At 44.0% G+C, this 17047-nt stretch overlaps 1 protein-coding gene across 1 annotated transcript; it reads left to right on the top strand.

Moving 5' to 3' along the window:
- Nucleotides 1-464: 464 nt before the first annotated feature.
- On the top strand, nt 465-1139 carry LOC129527204 (ribosome biogenesis protein SLX9 homolog). The gene has a single exon (XM_063697296.1). It carries the CDS (start codon nt 465-467, stop codon nt 1074-1076), a length of 612 nt encoding a protein of 203 aa, XP_063553366.1. The 3' UTR covers nt 1077-1139.
- The last annotated feature ends 15908 nt before the right edge of the window (nt 1140-17047 follow it).

Genomic DNA, 17047 nt, shown 5'->3' with positions numbered 1-17047 from the left:
AATTTGGTGCATGGGGGAAGGCCAGTGAGTCCAGAGTGCTGATTGGTTAGGTCAGAGATAAAATCATAGGGAATTGAAGTTGTCCTCTTTCACAGAGTCAGTTCCTGGGTGGGGGCCACAAGATCAGATGAGCCAGTTTATCGATCTGAGTGTTTCAATAAACTGGGTGCCAGCTGATCCATCAAGTGCAGGGTCTCAAAATAACTCAAGCACTGATCTTAGGAGCAGTTTAGGGAGGATTAGAATCTTGTAGCCTCCAGCTGCATGACTCCTAAACGATAATTTCTAATTTTGTAGCTAATTTGTTAGTCTTACAAAGGCAGTCTAGTCCCCAGGCAAGAAGGAGGTTTGTTTTGAGAAAGGGGTGTTAATATCTTTGTTTTACACTATAAAGTAAGTTCCTCCCAAAGTTAGTTCACCCTACACCCAGGAATGAACAAGGACAGCTTGGAGGTAAAAAGCAGATGGAGTTGGTTAGGTCAGATCTCTTTCTCAGTTATAAGTTTGCAATAGCTGTTTCATTGTCTTCATCTATAAAAACAGGGCTAATAAGAATTATACCTCCGTTCATCAACACCAACATCTTTGCCAGGACCAAGATAGACCCCAGCGCCTTGGTGCAGACGCTGGAGCTGGATGTCAGGAGCGTAACTTCCATCAGGAGAGGTGCAGAGGCCAAGACCATTTTGCCCAAGAAGGAGAAAATGAAGCTGAGGCGTGAGCAATGCTTGCAGAAAATCGAAGCCATAAAACTGGCTGAGCAGAAGCACAGGGAGGAGCGGAGGCGGAGGGCCACGGTGGTGGTGGGGGACCTGCACCCGCTCAGGGATGCCCTGCCCGAGCTGCTGGGGCTCGAGGCTGGCAGCCGGCGCCAAGCCTGCATCAGGGAGAGCAACAAGCCCCGGCCCTCAGAGCTCAGTCGGATGAGCGCAGCCCAGAGACAGCACCTTCTCGAGGAAGGAAGGACCCGGTTTCAGGAGCTGCTGGGCAGTCCGGCCTACAGAGCCAGCCCCCTGGTGGCCATCGGGCAGACGCTGGCCCGGCAGATGCAGCTGGAAGATGGCGGCCAGCTCTGACCAGGGCAGCGGGCATGCCACAACTCCTCAGGACACATGTGTGGGCCAAGTAGAGAGCGCCGGCCCCTCAAGTACCATGGCCTGAGCCTGGTGGACACCCTTCCTTCTGGTCGGTTGTGGGGCTCAATAAATGGCTCTGTGAACTTCCCCTGCACCCCCAGGGCCGTTCCCATGAGCTGCTCCCTGATTCACAGGGCTGGGCCCACCCTGGGACAGCTGCCCCCGCTCTCCTCAGGACAACAAGCCACATCCCTCCACTGGGGGCCCCAGCCCCCAAGCAGTCAGGGTGGACCGTGCACAGGGTTTGTGGGGACTGCAGTTGTGGAGGCCCCAAGTCCATCCCTGAGCAGGCACTGGTGCCCCCAAGATAGCCTCCTGGCTGTGTTGGGAAGGAATTGTGCCTGGGTGTGGCCCCAGCTGTGCCACCAGCTGCCCTGATTTGCTTCAGCCTCAGTTCCTGCTGTGGCCCTGGTGGGATCCAGGAGCACTGAGGCCTGCAGGGGCTGCCGTGGGGGCTGGCTCGGGGCCCTCCCCACCTGGGGGTCTGTTTCCCTTTCAGTCTCCCCTGCCACCCTCAGTGACCAGGGACACAGATGGCCCTGGCAAGGCCCTCGGCCTGCTCCTCACCTGTTGTTTGCACCCTCTGGGCTGCACTCCCCTATCCCACCCATTCCCCTCACCCTACCTAGCTGCTCCAAACCCAGGCAGCCCATTGCATTGCTCTGGGGGTGGAGAGCAGAGGGTCCTTCTGCAGGGAGGAGATGTGGAGTGGGCCCAGCCCTGAAGCTCTTGCTGACCCGGAAGTGAGAGAGGTCCTTCTTTGTTGCTGGAAGCCCTGGGATTTGGGGGTTGGTTTTTGGACTGTGAATCAGTGACTGATCAGTCCTTGTTTTCAAGTTGTGGAAAGCAAGAGGGTGGTGCGTCCCCAGGCCCCTGAGGCCCAGCTTGGCTCCCCCTGCCTGAGCTTCCCCCATCCCAGTGCTCTGCGGGGCCTCGCTGGCCCATGTCCTGCAGCAGGGCTGGGCAGGCTGGGTATGGTGGTGCACCCCACTGGGGGTGTCTGGGAAGTGCAGAGCAGGACCACTCTCAGCTCCCAGGCGGGGGCCCAGCACCCTGAGCCTTCCCAGGCTGCCTGGGGTGGGGGTGGTCCCAGGGACTCCGGGGCCTCCTGGTTCCAGGGCATGTGGGTGGCCCCTGTGCACAGCCCCAATGGTCTGACCTCCCCTGGCCCTGCTGCCTGCTTAGGGTTCATAGCTCCAGCAGCCCAGCCAAGGCTGCCTGGCGAGTGGGTGGCCGAGGCGAGTTGGAGCCTGCATCCCTTCTGTCCAGTGTCCTGGCCCTTCCCTGACACGAGCAGACACGGCATCCACAGAGACAGCTTGGACACCCTCCAAGGCCCCGGCCGATGGGACAGACAGGCGTACAGGATCCACAGGTAGCAGATCCCACACTCTCTTGGCCAGGGCTGGCTTGGCTGCCCAGCCTCAGCTCCTTAGAGAACAGGCTTCTCGCTTCAGAGGAGCTGGTCACAAACCAGTGCTTGTGACAAAATCATTTTGTGGTAGAGCAAGTGTTGGGAACAATATCTGTGGGATGCACGCAGGGCAGTGTGGTGGGGAGGTGGGCGGGGGTGGCTTCCACTTTCTCCAGCCTCCTAATCCCACGGTCTGGGTTTCCTGTGAAAAACCTGGCCACGCACAGTGGCGCACACCTGTAATCCCAGCACTTTGGGAGGCCAAGGCAGGCATATCACTTGAGGCCAGGAGTTCAAGACCAGCCAACATAGTGAGACCCCATCTTGACAAAAAAATACAAAAATTAGCCAGGCGTGGTGGTGTGTGCCTGTAGTCCTAGCTACTGGTGAGGCTGAGGTGGGAGGATTGCTTGAGCCTAGGAGGTCATGGCTATAGAGAGCCAAGATTGCGCCACGGCACTCCAGCCTGGGTGACAGAGTGATCCTTGTCTCTAAAAAATAAAAATTTAAAAATGCCAAAAAAAAAAAGTATTATACCTCATAGATTTCTATGAGAATGAAATGAGCTAAGAGTCATAAAATGTTTGAAAAACTAGCTGGCTTAAATAAGTACTCTTAGTTTTTAAATATCTGTTAATGAAGTACTAGTTAGCTTTTTTTTTTTTTTTTTTTTTTTTTTTTTTGGTAATAAGCTTGGATGTTGACCCTAAGGAATCTTTTGCACTTAATGTAGAGTTTGCATATAAAAATCCAGCCTGTACATTTTGAGAAAAGGGATATCACACACTTGATTAGCTCTGTGTGGTCTTTGTATCAGAAATATAAACACCAGCTGTTGTAAGAGATAAAGCCTGACATCTCAGTGGCTTAACAAAAAGAGATGTTTATTTTTCATAATGTAAAATTCAATCTGCAACAAGGATTAGGGTGAGAGTGTGATCTATGGTTGTATTAGTCTGCTCAGGCTGCCATAACAAAATACCATAGACTGTTTGGCTTAAAAAACAAAGCATTTTTAAATCACAGTTCTGGAGGCTAGAAATTCAAGATTAAGATGCTGTCAGGGTGGGTGTCTAGTGAGGGCTGTTTTCCTCGCTATCAGGGGAACCAGCACTCAGTATTTCAACATAGGTTCTTTCTATTTTCCCTAAGTGTTGGCTGGTCTGAGAAATAAAGAGAAAGAGTACAAAGAGAGAAATTTTACAGCTGGGCCTCCGGGGGTGTCATCACATATTGGTAGGACTGCGATGGCAACCACGAGCTGCAAAACCAGCAAGTTTTTATTAGGGATTTTAAAAGGGGAGGGGTTGTACAAACAGAGAGTAGGTCACAAGGATCACATGCTTCAAAGGGCAATACATATCACAAGGCAAAGGCAAAATTAGAATTACTGATGAAGGTCTATGTCCCACTGTGCTTGCATTGTCTTGATAAACATCTTAGCAGGAAACAGGGTTCGAGAGCAGACAACTGGTCTGACTAGAATTTACCAGGCTGGAATTTTCCAATCCTAGTAAGCCCGAGGGTACTGCAGGAGACCAGGGCATATTTCAGCCCTTATCTCAACCGCATAAGACAGACACTCCCAGAGCAGCCATCTACAGACCTACCCCCAGGAATGCATTCCTTCTCCAGGGTTATCAATTATTAATATTCCTTTCTGGAAAAAGAATTCAGTGATATTTCTCCTACTCACACACCCATCTATAGGATCTCTGCAAGAAGAAAAATATGGCTCTATTCTGCCTGACCCTGCAGGCAGTCAGACCTTATGGTTGTCTTCCCTTGTTCCCTGAAAATCTCTGTTACTCTGTTCTTTTTCAGGGTGCACTGATTTCATGTTGTTCAAACACACATATTTTACAATCAGTTTATACAATAGTGGTCTTGAGGTGACGTACATTCTCAGCTTACAAAGATAACAGGATTAAGAGATTAAAGTAAAGACAGGCATAAGAAACTATAAGAGTATTGATTGGGGAACTGATAAATGTCCATGAAATCTTCACAATTTATGTTCAGAGACTGCAGTAAAGACAGGTGTAAGAAATTATAAAAGTATTAATTTGGGGAAACTGATAAATGTCCATGAGATCGTCACAATTTATGTTCTTCTGCCTTGGCTGCAGCCAGTCCCTTGGTTCGGGGTCCCTGACTTCCCGCAACACCTCGCTCACAGATGGCCTCCTTCTCACTATGCCCTCACATCTTCTTTCCTCTGTGCTCTCAATGCTGGGCAGGGGGAGAGAGAGCATGCTCTGGTCTTTCTTCTACTTATAATGAGAAGAGGAGAGAAGGGTCTACATAGTCTTTCAGAGATCGAGGCTGAAAGAAGATCCACCATTTTCAGCATGGAGCTTCTGGGATCTCCCTGAGTGTCAATATTCATCAGCAAGTGAAGAGAAAGAATTGTACACAGGAGGGTAAGTGGCCAAGGTGAATAATCACTTCTGCCCACTTCCCACAGGCTGAATGCAGTTGCATGCCACCTAACTGCAAGGGAGACTGGGAAACACTGCCTACAGTGTGGAAATAAATAAATCTTGTGAATAACTAGCTATTGAATAGTTCTATTGAATCTTCCTCACAGTCTTTGGACCTCCTAGACATAAGGGGAAAAAAAGTGCACCTTTTCTTAACTCTTCCAGAGTGTTCTCTAGTTCATGCTACTTCAAGTTCTTTCCCCAAACTTTTCTCACCTATGTTTTCCTATGGGGCTATCTGACTCAGGAAGTTCATGGGCAATGTGTTCCCATAAAGAAGAAGGAGTGTAGGGCCACCTTCAGCTTATGTTTTAGCTCTAGAGGATGAGGGAAGAGCCAATGTGTGTCAGTTTGAGGATGGATGTACAGTGAGTAGTGAGGGGCTTTTTCCACCTTGAATGCTTGAGAGCTCTTGAGCCCCTCCCACTGCACATTCAGAGTCACCAGATTTGTGCATGATATCTCTGCTTATACAAGAAAAGAGTCCCTGTGATTGCTCCATATTTTCTGTCATGGTAAGAATGAAGAGCAAGAGAGCTAGGATAAGGCCCTAGAAAAAGGCAATGGCAAAGCTCAGATAAATGCCTTTCACCCCTGCCACTATCTTTCCAGAAAACCCCATGTAAACCTTGAGCACACTGCAAAGTCATTGGACAGGTTTCTCTCCAGCAAGAAAGCCCCATGCCCCCTGCCAGTTCACTGGGGCCTCTCAGGCACCATTCTCAACATGAGCTATTGGTTGGGTCTGGTATGTAAGGGAGCTGCCAGTGCCACTGAAGTCACGTGATAATTGTGGTCTTCTGGCCAGGAAGCAGCTGATCTAGCTTGGGGACAGGGCGGGCAGGATGTGCCATTGATTCCCTTGTGAGAAATTCCTAAGAACCTACTCTCCATCTGCAGTTAATTCTCCCAGGAGAATTAAGAGATTTTTTTTTTTCTCTTCTCTAAAGGGAACAAATAAAGGCCCAATTATTTTTCCAGCAGTCTGAGTTTAGAGTCTACAAATTCTAATTTTTTGTTTCCTGGAAACAGTAAAATTCCATTGCCATTTGTTTTCTTCTTTAAAATCCCCTTTACTGCACTTTCAAAGTAAGCTTTCCTCATAGCCCTGAAGAGCCTTTGTCTTTAGGTTGTAAGTAAAAACGTTTCCCCCTTTGACTCAGTTGGTTGAGATATAGTGTACTGAAATGCACCCAGCAGGCCATTGCCAAAGTTGTGGTTTTTCAATTTATGTTTGAGACAAAAGAGTCCAAGGAGAATTCCACTTGTGTAGGTTGCATAAGAGCCGACAAAGGTGAACTGGATAAGAGTATAAAGAAAGTAAGAGAAGCAAAATGTGTGATAGAGGCCACAGATGCTGCCATAGACAGCGAGATGGTGACAAGGTGAAAAGGGGCTGCAAATTTATTAACTGGCTCAGTCCTTACTGAGAGCTCTGCACCATATCTCCTCCACACAGGTGCAGATTTTGCTTTTAGTTTTACAAAGATTAGAGCAAGAAAGAAGCTGCTTTTAAAACAAGAAAAAAAATCACTTTCAGTGCACCATCTCATATAATATTATATTCTATTGTACCCTGCCATGGTTTAGGCATCACTGTATTCTCTCATTGTGTCATGTATATATTAAGAGCAAAATAAATGTCTGTTTCATTGAATAGTTCAGCTCTGCTCTCACCTCTTCTAATTAAACCAACACCACATGCCACTTGCTACCTCCTGAACAATTACTACTTTTGTGTTTCTTCATTTATCCAACAAACAGCTCCAAAGATGGAATATTCAACTCTAACATAAACCCTGCTGCTTCCAGGGGCTCTGCACCCATCCCCTTGTTATGCTACACTGACATTTAGACCTACTAGAAGGTAACTGTTTTTCATTTATGTGTCCTTACAGGTCCCAATAAGAGTCCCTGAAGAAAAAAGGTACATTGCATACACAACATCAATTACATTTATCTTCCTTCATATGCAAAGCATCATATGTTTCCACATTCAAGAAGCAAACTCATGAGTCATCATGGGAACACCATGACTCTTAGATTCAGACTGATCTATATTCAAATGTGGAACTGATTCCACATTACATGTCTAGCTGTAAAACTGGGAGTAATGTATGTATATGACCTTTGTAGATCTGTTTTTTTCATCGGAATAATAGCAATATTTACCTTGCAGGTTTGTTCTGGGAATTCAATGAGATGACACACATGCAGTGGGGCTGCAAATGTACTGATGTTAGAGTCAAAATGTGGGAAAAACAGGGGCCTTTTAGTGTTCTATATGCAGACTAGTCTTTGTAGACTTGCACTCCCATTGATAGTGGAGGCAGTCGTGCGATCTTGGTTTGATCTAGTAATTGACATGTCATTTAGTTAACACAATCTGTTTTAGATGCTTTTCAGACTTTCAGATTCTGTCTCCTACTCCTGAACTTCCCTGGAATGACACCAAGTTGTATGAGGGGTTTACTGTGTCCTTGTGATAGTGGAGAGAAAAAAAATTCAGATCATGTGGAATCCTTAGATGCCCTCTATGCCCAGCTGTGGACAGGCTGGTCCACCTCTCCTTGTCTGAGGATTGCTGAGCTCTGTCTAGCTCTGCCTATCCTTTTGGAGTGAAGCTTTGGCTTCCTGGAGTCCAAGGTTTCAGGCATTTGTGTGTATTCAAGTCCACCCCCATTTTATCCTATCCACTCTGACCCCAAGCTTCTGACAGTTGCCCACTCCTTTCTCAACACTTCCACATCCCTTCTGGAGCATTTGGGAAATCTTAAATCCCTGTCATAACAAGTGCAGACAATGGAGAGCCAGGGCTCCATCGTGGACTCACCACCTGAACCCATTCTGCAGCCTTCCCACAGAATTGCTCTGGAGCCATGATGGATCTGGCATCCCGCTGAAGGCACAAGTTGTTCTAGGGGCCTGCAGACTCTGCCTTGGAAAATAATCTACTCCTCTGATATTTGTGTATTGCCCCATACTTCTATGTTCCTAAAAGACTTTTGCATTTGGTGTATGATTCTTATGTGGGAATAGGAACCATTTTGTTCTACTTTTTTTTTCTGCCTCCATTATCTGACAGGATGGGAAGGGGTAAGCTTTCCTGTTACTTTCCCTTCCTGTCTGAATGCAACTGTCCTATATCATTTGCTCCTCATTCCTCTAAGATTTCAGTCTCAAAGTTTAGCCCAAATGATGAAATTGGCTGTATCTTGGTTTATTCTGGCTACTACAACAAACTACCATAGACTGGGTAGCTTATAAAAAACAGAAACATATTTCTCACCGTTCTCAAGTCTGGGAAGTCTAAGATGAAGGCACCAGCAAATTCCATGTCTGCTGAGGCCTGTTTTCTGGTTCATAGACGGTGCTTTCTCACTGTGTCCTCACATTGGTGGAAGAGGCAAGGGCTTTTCCTTGAGTGCCTCATAAGGGCACTAATCCCATTCATGTGGATCTGCCCCCATGACCTAATCACCTCCCTAAGTCTTCACCCTCTGATACCATCACCGTAGGGGTTAAAATTTCAACATACAAATTCTGAGAAGGCAGAAACTGTCAGACCCTAGCAGGGTGCAAGGACAGAAATCAGCCCAACTGTAAGAAAACTTAGAAAATATATCTAAAACTTTATCCCTGTTATAGATGGAAAATACTTGGTGCAGAGCCTGGAATCTTCTATGAACTTGGATAGGTGAATAACACTGTACTACATGGTGATAGCTGTGAAAGATCCAAGTGTTACACTTAGAACTGACAAATTCGACATATTTTGTCAGACAAGCATTGGGCTCATTCTGTCCATTCCACAGTCTATTGGCTGAACTCTGCTAAACCTGTGTGATTAAATAAAGACATCTGTAAAAGTCTTAATGATGGTCACACTACAAAGCTCTTTGAGTGACTAATCCCAGTGTTAGCCAGCAATGAGTCTTAGGGAAGTTCTTCACATTGACCTGGATTCCAAATACCTAATAAAAAAGAGCAAGTGTCAAACTCAGAGTGTGTGTCTCTCTCTTCCTGTTTATTTGTGAATGGCTTTTAGTGAATAGGAAAAGAACAAAAAGTATAAATGCAGCTTGTCAACCACAACAATGTGCCTTTTCAACTTTTAGCTGACTAAGACATGAAAAGTTATAATTTTACTACTTTTTATATAAACATAACTGCATATTTTCACAGCTTTGCTTTAAGACTTAAGCTCCTCCAGCTGATCATAAATTGCCAGGAAATGTCTGCCCAGTCTATCACAGTGTCTTAATTAAGCAAAGGCATAGAAATTATATGGGGGCCTTGGCCCATGGGACTCACCAGGTGTAATGAATTCTGAAGAAGCAGTAGACACAGATTTCCCAGGGCATGCTAATAATAAATACTACTGGAAGGACAACAGAAATAAAAAAGTTTTTTTCTCTTTTCTACCAATCTCTTCCTTTTGAAAAAGATAGCAACAAAGATAGCTTAAAGATAGATCTTTAAGCCTCAATTTTGAGGCCATTTCTTTCTAGAGAATTTTTGGTTTCTCCTTTCCACACTCCATTATAGGCTGTGCTAAGGGACCCTCCTCTGCACTCCTATTGGTAAACAACATTATTATTGCATTATTCACACCTGCCATAATTGTCTTGTTTATATATTTGTCTCCCCCAATAAGTCTGTGGCCTTGCCTTGTGTTTCCAATAATTCACTCCTCAGAGGGCTTTCCCAGGGGGCTGGGGGCAGAGAGGGGCCCACTGATAAACAGCAGATGCCCAGTAGGCCTGAGGCATGTCTGACACATGGATGATGAAGGAGATGGGAAAAAAGGAGCAGCAGCTCCTGGGATGATATAGTTAAGAGCCCAAGGAGGTGCATTGCTTTAAAGTTACTGATCATAAGAAACAGTTCCTGCAAATGGTGTGGGGCATGCACCCTTCTGTCCATGCGAATTCAGTTGGCAAACACCAGAAACAGAATTCTTATTGGGTACTTGAAGCTCATAGAAATGTCAAGAGTAAAAGGAATGGTGCAGTTGGAATTCCTGTGCAATTTGAAGCTCTCACTTGAAAATGACAGTGGGACAAGGAACCAGGAGTGAACAGACCAGGGAATCAAGCAGGAATAATATATGGTTCAATACTTGTCCAGAGTAAGAGAGATGAAATATTCACTGCTTTAGAAAAACTGAAGTTCTCACCTTTCTGAGGTCATGGCCTTCCAAGAAGAGATATTTTAGTTGCAATAAATGAGCTCTTTCTACATGAGGCTGAGGGTTTGGCTTCCTTAATTCTGCAAAAAATAATAATAATAATAATAAAAACAGAGAGAGAGAGAAATAAAATGCACCCACTGACGTTCAAAGAGGAAGAGCAAAAGCCTGAACTTGCCATATCAATGACTAACTACAGAGTTATTCATTGGAATAAGATACATAGGATTTGCATCCCAAGAGAGGGCACTGACCCTGTTTGAGAACGATCATTTGGTTAAGAATTGTTTAATTTCCTTCCTTTTTAGAATTTGAAATAACAAAATCTATTAAGCAAAAAGTGGTAAGAGAGCACAAGATGCAGGAGACTTTCTCTGTCCCAAAAGACCTTACAGACTTGTTGAGAAGATTGTATGAATAGGTGAAAATCACCAAACGATGGCATATGTGCTTGGCACAGAGTGGGCAATTGGTTAATATCTGTATGGATTGCTGCTTAGCTAATGAAGTCTGTGGTGTTTACCAGCCTTAAGTACATAATGTTGACTAAACTATGCTCCACCTTGACAAACCATGAGGCCTGCTCTTCACACCGCTCCCACCTCGGGCCTGTGCAATGAATCCCTGAGCTCCCTGTCCTTAGGAGTCACTGCCCTTTGGTCTTGTGAGGCTTTTCAGACCACACCCCTCCTGCCCTAACCTTCTTCCCTAACCTTCTCACTTAATTGCCACAATTTTAGTTTGTTTGCCAAAGGAAACGAATCTGTGTGACCGTGAAAGTAAGAAGTAATATGAAGTAATATAAACAAGTGGCATAAAGGGTTGTGATGATTTCGTATTGAGATGAGAAGTTGATCAGCTCGAACACAGAAGGAAGGTAGTGCCCTTAGAGTCAGAAGTATAAATTGATGATCCAGGTCTGTCTCTTCGAAGTCTGCACCCTTGAGCAACTTAGCAATTCACAAAACCCAAGTTTCCTCATGTTTGCAGAGAAGGGATCCCAGCTGTGGCACAGGCTTTGTTGGGCCAGTAGGGTGAGCACTGCTGGAGTGGACAGCCTTAAGTCCATGTTGCATGAACAATGGCTTGTTTGAATAGAAATGCTGGTAGGTCTTTTACTGGCGGTGAGAGAGGGCAATAACAAGTAGAATGTAGGTGACAGTCAATCAATTATTTCAAATCATTGGTGACAGTCTTTTGGGAAATGCAGATTACATACTGTCAGGCCTCTGAGCCCAAGCTAAGCCATCATATCCCCTGTGACCTGCACTATACATCCAGATGACCTGAAGCAACTGAAGAGCCACAAAAGAAGTGAAAATAGCCTTAACTGATGACATTCCACCATTGTGATTTGTTTCTGCCCCACCTTAACTGATCCCAAAACCCATGAGAACTAATGATGATCCCACCACCCTTTGCTGACTCTTTTTTGGACTCAGCCTGCCTGCACCCAGGTGAAATAAACAGCCTTGTTGCTCACACAAAGCCTGTTTGGTGGTCTCTTCACATGGACATGCGTGACAAAGGGAATTCATTCCAGCCTTAGAACTGTGCCTTTCTCTGAGGAGGGAGCCACAAAGTGTTAAGGAGGGCCAGGCAACAGGAGCCTAGGCAAGAAGTTAACACTCCCAGACCTAAGCAATCTAATCCCAATAGCGTTCTGGGAGAGAAGAGCACTAAATACTTCCTCAGCAGAGAACAATCGAGGGTCTCCAATGCCTTTTCCATCTCAGGCAGCCAAGTCTCTGCTTCTGACTCCACTGAAGAGACTGGAGGGGGCATCAAAGAAGAGGAGCTCCAGCCATAAAATCAGAAAAGCATGAAACATTTGGTTGGAGGATGAGAAAGACACATAAAAATTCTTGTTAGCATGCGTGTTACCTTTAATGAATATTGATGTCTACCTTTACACATGCTTATTAGCATGCATATTGGAGTAAAACAAATTGGCAGCCACCAGTTTTCAGGAGAGATCCTGAAAAGTTTCAATTAAGCTAAACACAGCAAGGGAAATAAATGTACATGCATTACTACTAATTTAGTGTGAGAAAAGTCATCGATTGCTTATATTTGGTGTTTATTTTTGCAGTTAAATTTTCTTAATAGAAAGGTATTTGTAGGAGCTTTTATACAAATATTTCTGACCTTCGTCTTCATTCTATTTTCCCCCTTAAGGTCTTCATTTCCTCAAAAGTGAATTCTCTCACCACAGGAGTTTTCCAGATCCTTTCTTACTTCCCTGTATTAGCCAGCCACTTACACTGAAATAATGATATGGAAGGACAGAAAAAGATGGGAGAGCCCATTTTCCTTTCAGCCCTTCCTTACTCATCTGTAAGCCAAAGGCAGAAAGCACTGATAGGATGTGCTGATATCAAGAAGTGAAAAAAGACAAAACAGTGGAGCTAATTCAGTGCTAGGTTTCCACTGTTCTGGTTAGAACAAAATACATATGTATCCATGAACTAACAAATACAATTTGTGAAGTTTTAGTGATTCTGCACACATGTTAAATGTGTTAAATATTTAATTTAAAATGGGGATTGCGCAGTTGATTTTCAATCTAAGATATTCTATCACTAGTTTATTACTTTGGGCAAGTTATCTAAAAATCTGTGATCCTGTATTCTATCTTTAAAATGAAAGTAATAATATTTACTTTCCAGTGTTGCAGTGTGAATAACTGAGATACACTTAAGTACCAGTTATTAATATCAACAATCATTCATTTGGTTTCTGATATATGCCAGAGCATTTGAAATTCAAAATTCAAAATAAAATATAGTTTCTGATCTCAAGAAATTCACCATTCAATGGAAGAGACAAGATTATATGCATATAAATAGAATGAGATTTAGAAGTGCCAGTAGAGGTAGGTACAAAATGCTGGGGAATACAGAAAAGCATCATTCTGGGGGATGGGTGAGATTTCTCCAGGTAGACAAGATGGGTAGTTGTTCCCATCACAGGAAGGGCGGTGAAAAGACATGATGTGGTGCAGCAGTGTGACTCGCTGAACGGCCAAGAGGAGGTGGAAGAGGCAACCAGGGCCTGATCACATTCACCTGTTAAGCAATTTGAATTTCTATTGCAGTTTGTCTCTTAAATATGACCTTTCTCTGATCCACAATGATCAACTGGTTCATAAAATAAGAACTTTGAATAACCCAACTGAATTTTCCCTGTGGACAGATTTTCCAGATATCTAAACAATGGGTGTTTGAGCATAAAGTAGCTGATATCCTTTGTATTGCCATTAACCCTGACACAGAAATTCACAAGGAATAACAACATCCAGAATTTTCTGTGCAGGTTATTTATAGACCAAAGCCAGAGCACTTATAGGAGTTCTGTTATTCACCCAGGATGACATCCCAATTCATTCATTCACTCATCCTGCAAAGGTTGCCTGGCCCTGCTCAGGCTGACATGCCCCCACCTCCAGATGTCGAGCTGCTTCATAATCACCAAGCAGTGGCACCTCACACCATCCCATTAGAGAGTATTGTGCAGCCCACTTGTTGGGCATGTTGATGCATGCTTGGGAAGGAAAACATAATTCACTTTTGCCAGTGACAGAAATGTTAACACTTACTTGAAATAGCTGATAATCTGACTCAGGAGAGCTAAAGGATTACTGTATTTCGTGTGGCTAACAAGAAAAGCTGTTTAAAAGCCATATTTAAAAGACTTAATGTATGGTGACTGAGCATTGCTTTAATGTTTTGTGTGTCATCAACTATTAGAATGATTTTCCCTCTTATAATGCCATAGATTTTTGCCTCTTTTCTCTGGGAAGAGAGAATAGAAAGCAGCATCCATTCAACAGAGGCTTTCCAAACAAACATTCATTTAATAAGTATTTCTTGAGCACCTACTGTGTTCCAGTCACCACATTAGGCATTTAGGATTCAAGGTCTCAGACCTCTCAACAGGGACTTTTTTGGAAAGAATTGATAGGGGAAGACAGTAGACAAAAGATATTGAAAAATCATGTTTGGGATTTAGTTGATACATGAAATAATCTTATTTAACTCTCATTTACTAGATGAGGAAACTGAGGCCTAGAAAACCAAGTGATTTGTGGCTAACTAGTGGGAAACCCTGGCCTGGATCCATGATCTTTTGCTTCTCTTTTTGATGCTGGAGGACAATCTCCTGCAGTCACAAGAAAGAACTATGAAAGGATGCATTTGCAGCAGGGCAAGAAGCCCAGTAAAGCAAAATCCCTTGGGGCTCCAGAGTCCCTCAGCATCCACAGGGAGCACTCGAGTCCATGATGAAGATGCCTTCAGTTCTGTCCACACTAGGCAAGAGCAGGCTGCTTCACCCTCTTGCACTGGAGGGCTGCCCTCTTTCTGGTGGTTTCTCCTGGCCCAGTGCCCTTCCTTGCTATCCAGGGCACTTTCAGCACAGAAGACATCATCAGGAAATAGCTACATTCCCCCACCCCCATCCTCACCAGTCAGCGAAATTAGCTCTTTCTACAGGTGAAATAATCAGGTCTAAAGCCAAACACCTTTCTTAATTTCTTCCTTCTTCTCTCTCTCTCTCTCCCTCTCTCTCTTTCTTTCTTTCTTTCTCTTCCTTACCTTTTAGCATGCGCCTCATATTCAAGGTACCAGGTACCAGGTACCATTCCTCCTTCTCAGGACTTGGAGCTCCCTGTCTCCCTGAGATCCTGTGATCCAAAAGCAACATGACCCCATTCTCAGATAAGACAGCAAAACTTCTCCCCAAACCCTTGGGATCCTTACCCCCGCCAATGGCAGGCTTGTGTGTTCCTTCACCAAAAGATTACTATTGCAGGGGTCAAAACCAAAAAGGGAGCCCAGAAACTAAGGCAAATGGTTAGGGGCTCCCCCTTCTACCTGCCCTAATTTCTAGGTGAGTGTGGCCCACTTTGGTGACAACAAGGAGCAGGAAGCAATTGACATGGTTAATGCATTGAGCCACCTCAAATCGGGGTTCTTTCATACAGAGGTGATCACAAGCAGTGGCCACACAGGTTAAGCCATGTGGATCTACAGACCCCTCATTTACTTTTACTACAATGTCAGAAATTCCTGAGATTATGGTCTCAGTAAATTGATCTAAATAATTCAAGGCTATTATCCCATAATTCTATTCCTTACCTGCTGCATGAACTAAATTCTTCTTTTCATCCTCCCCTAAATTGGACCTAAATATCCCCTAAATTGGACATTAAAAACCATGTGTTTTTCCACCCCTAATTTTTGTTTGCTGCATTTACAAAAGGCATTCTGTTGTAATTTCACTGACATAAGGAGTTTCACTACCTCCACCACTCCATGTATCTGGCACAGCTTCCTTTTGGATCAGCTTTGCCCTTGGCTCAGCTTTGCCCTTGGCTCACCTCACTCTTGAGGTCCCAAAAAGGCAAATACACTCATGTCTTCCACTCATTGCCTTGTCTGTCGCACTCACTGCCTCACATAAATTCACTAACTTAGCATATCATGTTTCTATAAAACAAATTAATACATTTCCCTCCTCCCACAAAAGAGGTTTACTTCTAATCAATCTTAAGAAACACTACTAATCTTAACACTATTAGTAATACTAATAATATCTCTATCATTTATGATGTACTTACCATGGGCCAGGCTTGGGCTAAATGCTTTATATGTATTACCATGGTTAATTCTCACAATAATCCAATGCGGTAAGTATTATTTTTATTTCACAAATGAGGGTCAATGAGGTTGGGTAAATTATCCAAAGTTATTCCAGTTATAATTATTTATGCCAATCTTCAAATCTAGGTCCTTGTGACTCAAAGCCCACTGGTTTATTAGTCCCTCCTAGCTCAACCTCTAATTTATTCTCCTGGAGCACTGCAGAGAAGTCAAAACACGATTCTAAATGATGAGCCCTGGTCATTAACCCTGATTCTCAGAAGTTGTCATCTTCCAGATTCTGCAGTCTCTGTGCCTTTGCAGCCTGCCTTCCCGGGAAAGGGAAGGTTTAGTTGTCAGAATTTTTGTTCCAATTAAGTAAAGCCATGGTTGTGTCTTTTAGAAACTGAAAAACAAAACAAAATCCTATCTATGGTAGTTGGATGAACCAGCTAAATTGAAGGTACATTTTGTCCTGAAAAGAGAGGGTAGAGTTGGTGTTAGAAGACTTTCATTCATCTACCAGATCCACCATTGAGTATTTTTGTGATCTTGATCTTTCTGACTTCAGTTTCCTCATCTGTGGAAGGGGAGAATATCACCCTTCTTCCAGAATCCTCGGGAGGATTCAAGAAGCCCCTGCTTGAGAAGGCTCTGGGCACAGTGTCTGGCATGTCATCTGCCGATGTTCTTGTGGGTTGTGTTTGAGTCTTAATTTATTTGAATTTCCCTGACATATCTATGTAGGAGCAAGTAAAATCTGAAATCAGATTCTGATCTCTTTACATGTCCTTCCTTAGGCTTCATTAGTTAATAAAATGTTACATTTATCAGCATTCTTTTCACCCCTACGTCTGTATTACATGCATATCACAAAGTATGTGGAAAAAAATGTTTCCCTTCCTTATCCTTTGGGTCTTCTCCTTGAATTAACCTCTGTTTCAAAACACTGGAAGCTAAATGTGAATAAAAAATACAAAGTTTGCCAAACTAGAACTCAGGTCAGTGTTCAGGAACCAAAATCTTGCTTTATTGATACCTACAGAAAATTCCTGGGATATTCACAGCTATTCTCAGTGCTTGCTACATCACAGAAATGCCTGTGATCCTCTGACCTTTTGATCAATTGCTCGCCTATCATCTAACATCTTCTGCTAAGTGAAGAGCAGGGTATCCCTAAG

The sequence above is a fragment of the Gorilla gorilla genome, chromosome 14, assembly GCF_029281585.2.
Source record: "Gorilla gorilla gorilla isolate KB3781 chromosome 14, NHGRI_mGorGor1-v2.1_pri, whole genome shotgun sequence".
NCBI classification, from domain to species: domain Eukaryota; kingdom Metazoa; phylum Chordata; class Mammalia; order Primates; family Hominidae; genus Gorilla; species Gorilla gorilla.
The sequence above is the reverse complement of the archived record's forward strand: the minus strand, read 5'-3'. Positions and strand labels throughout refer to the sequence as shown.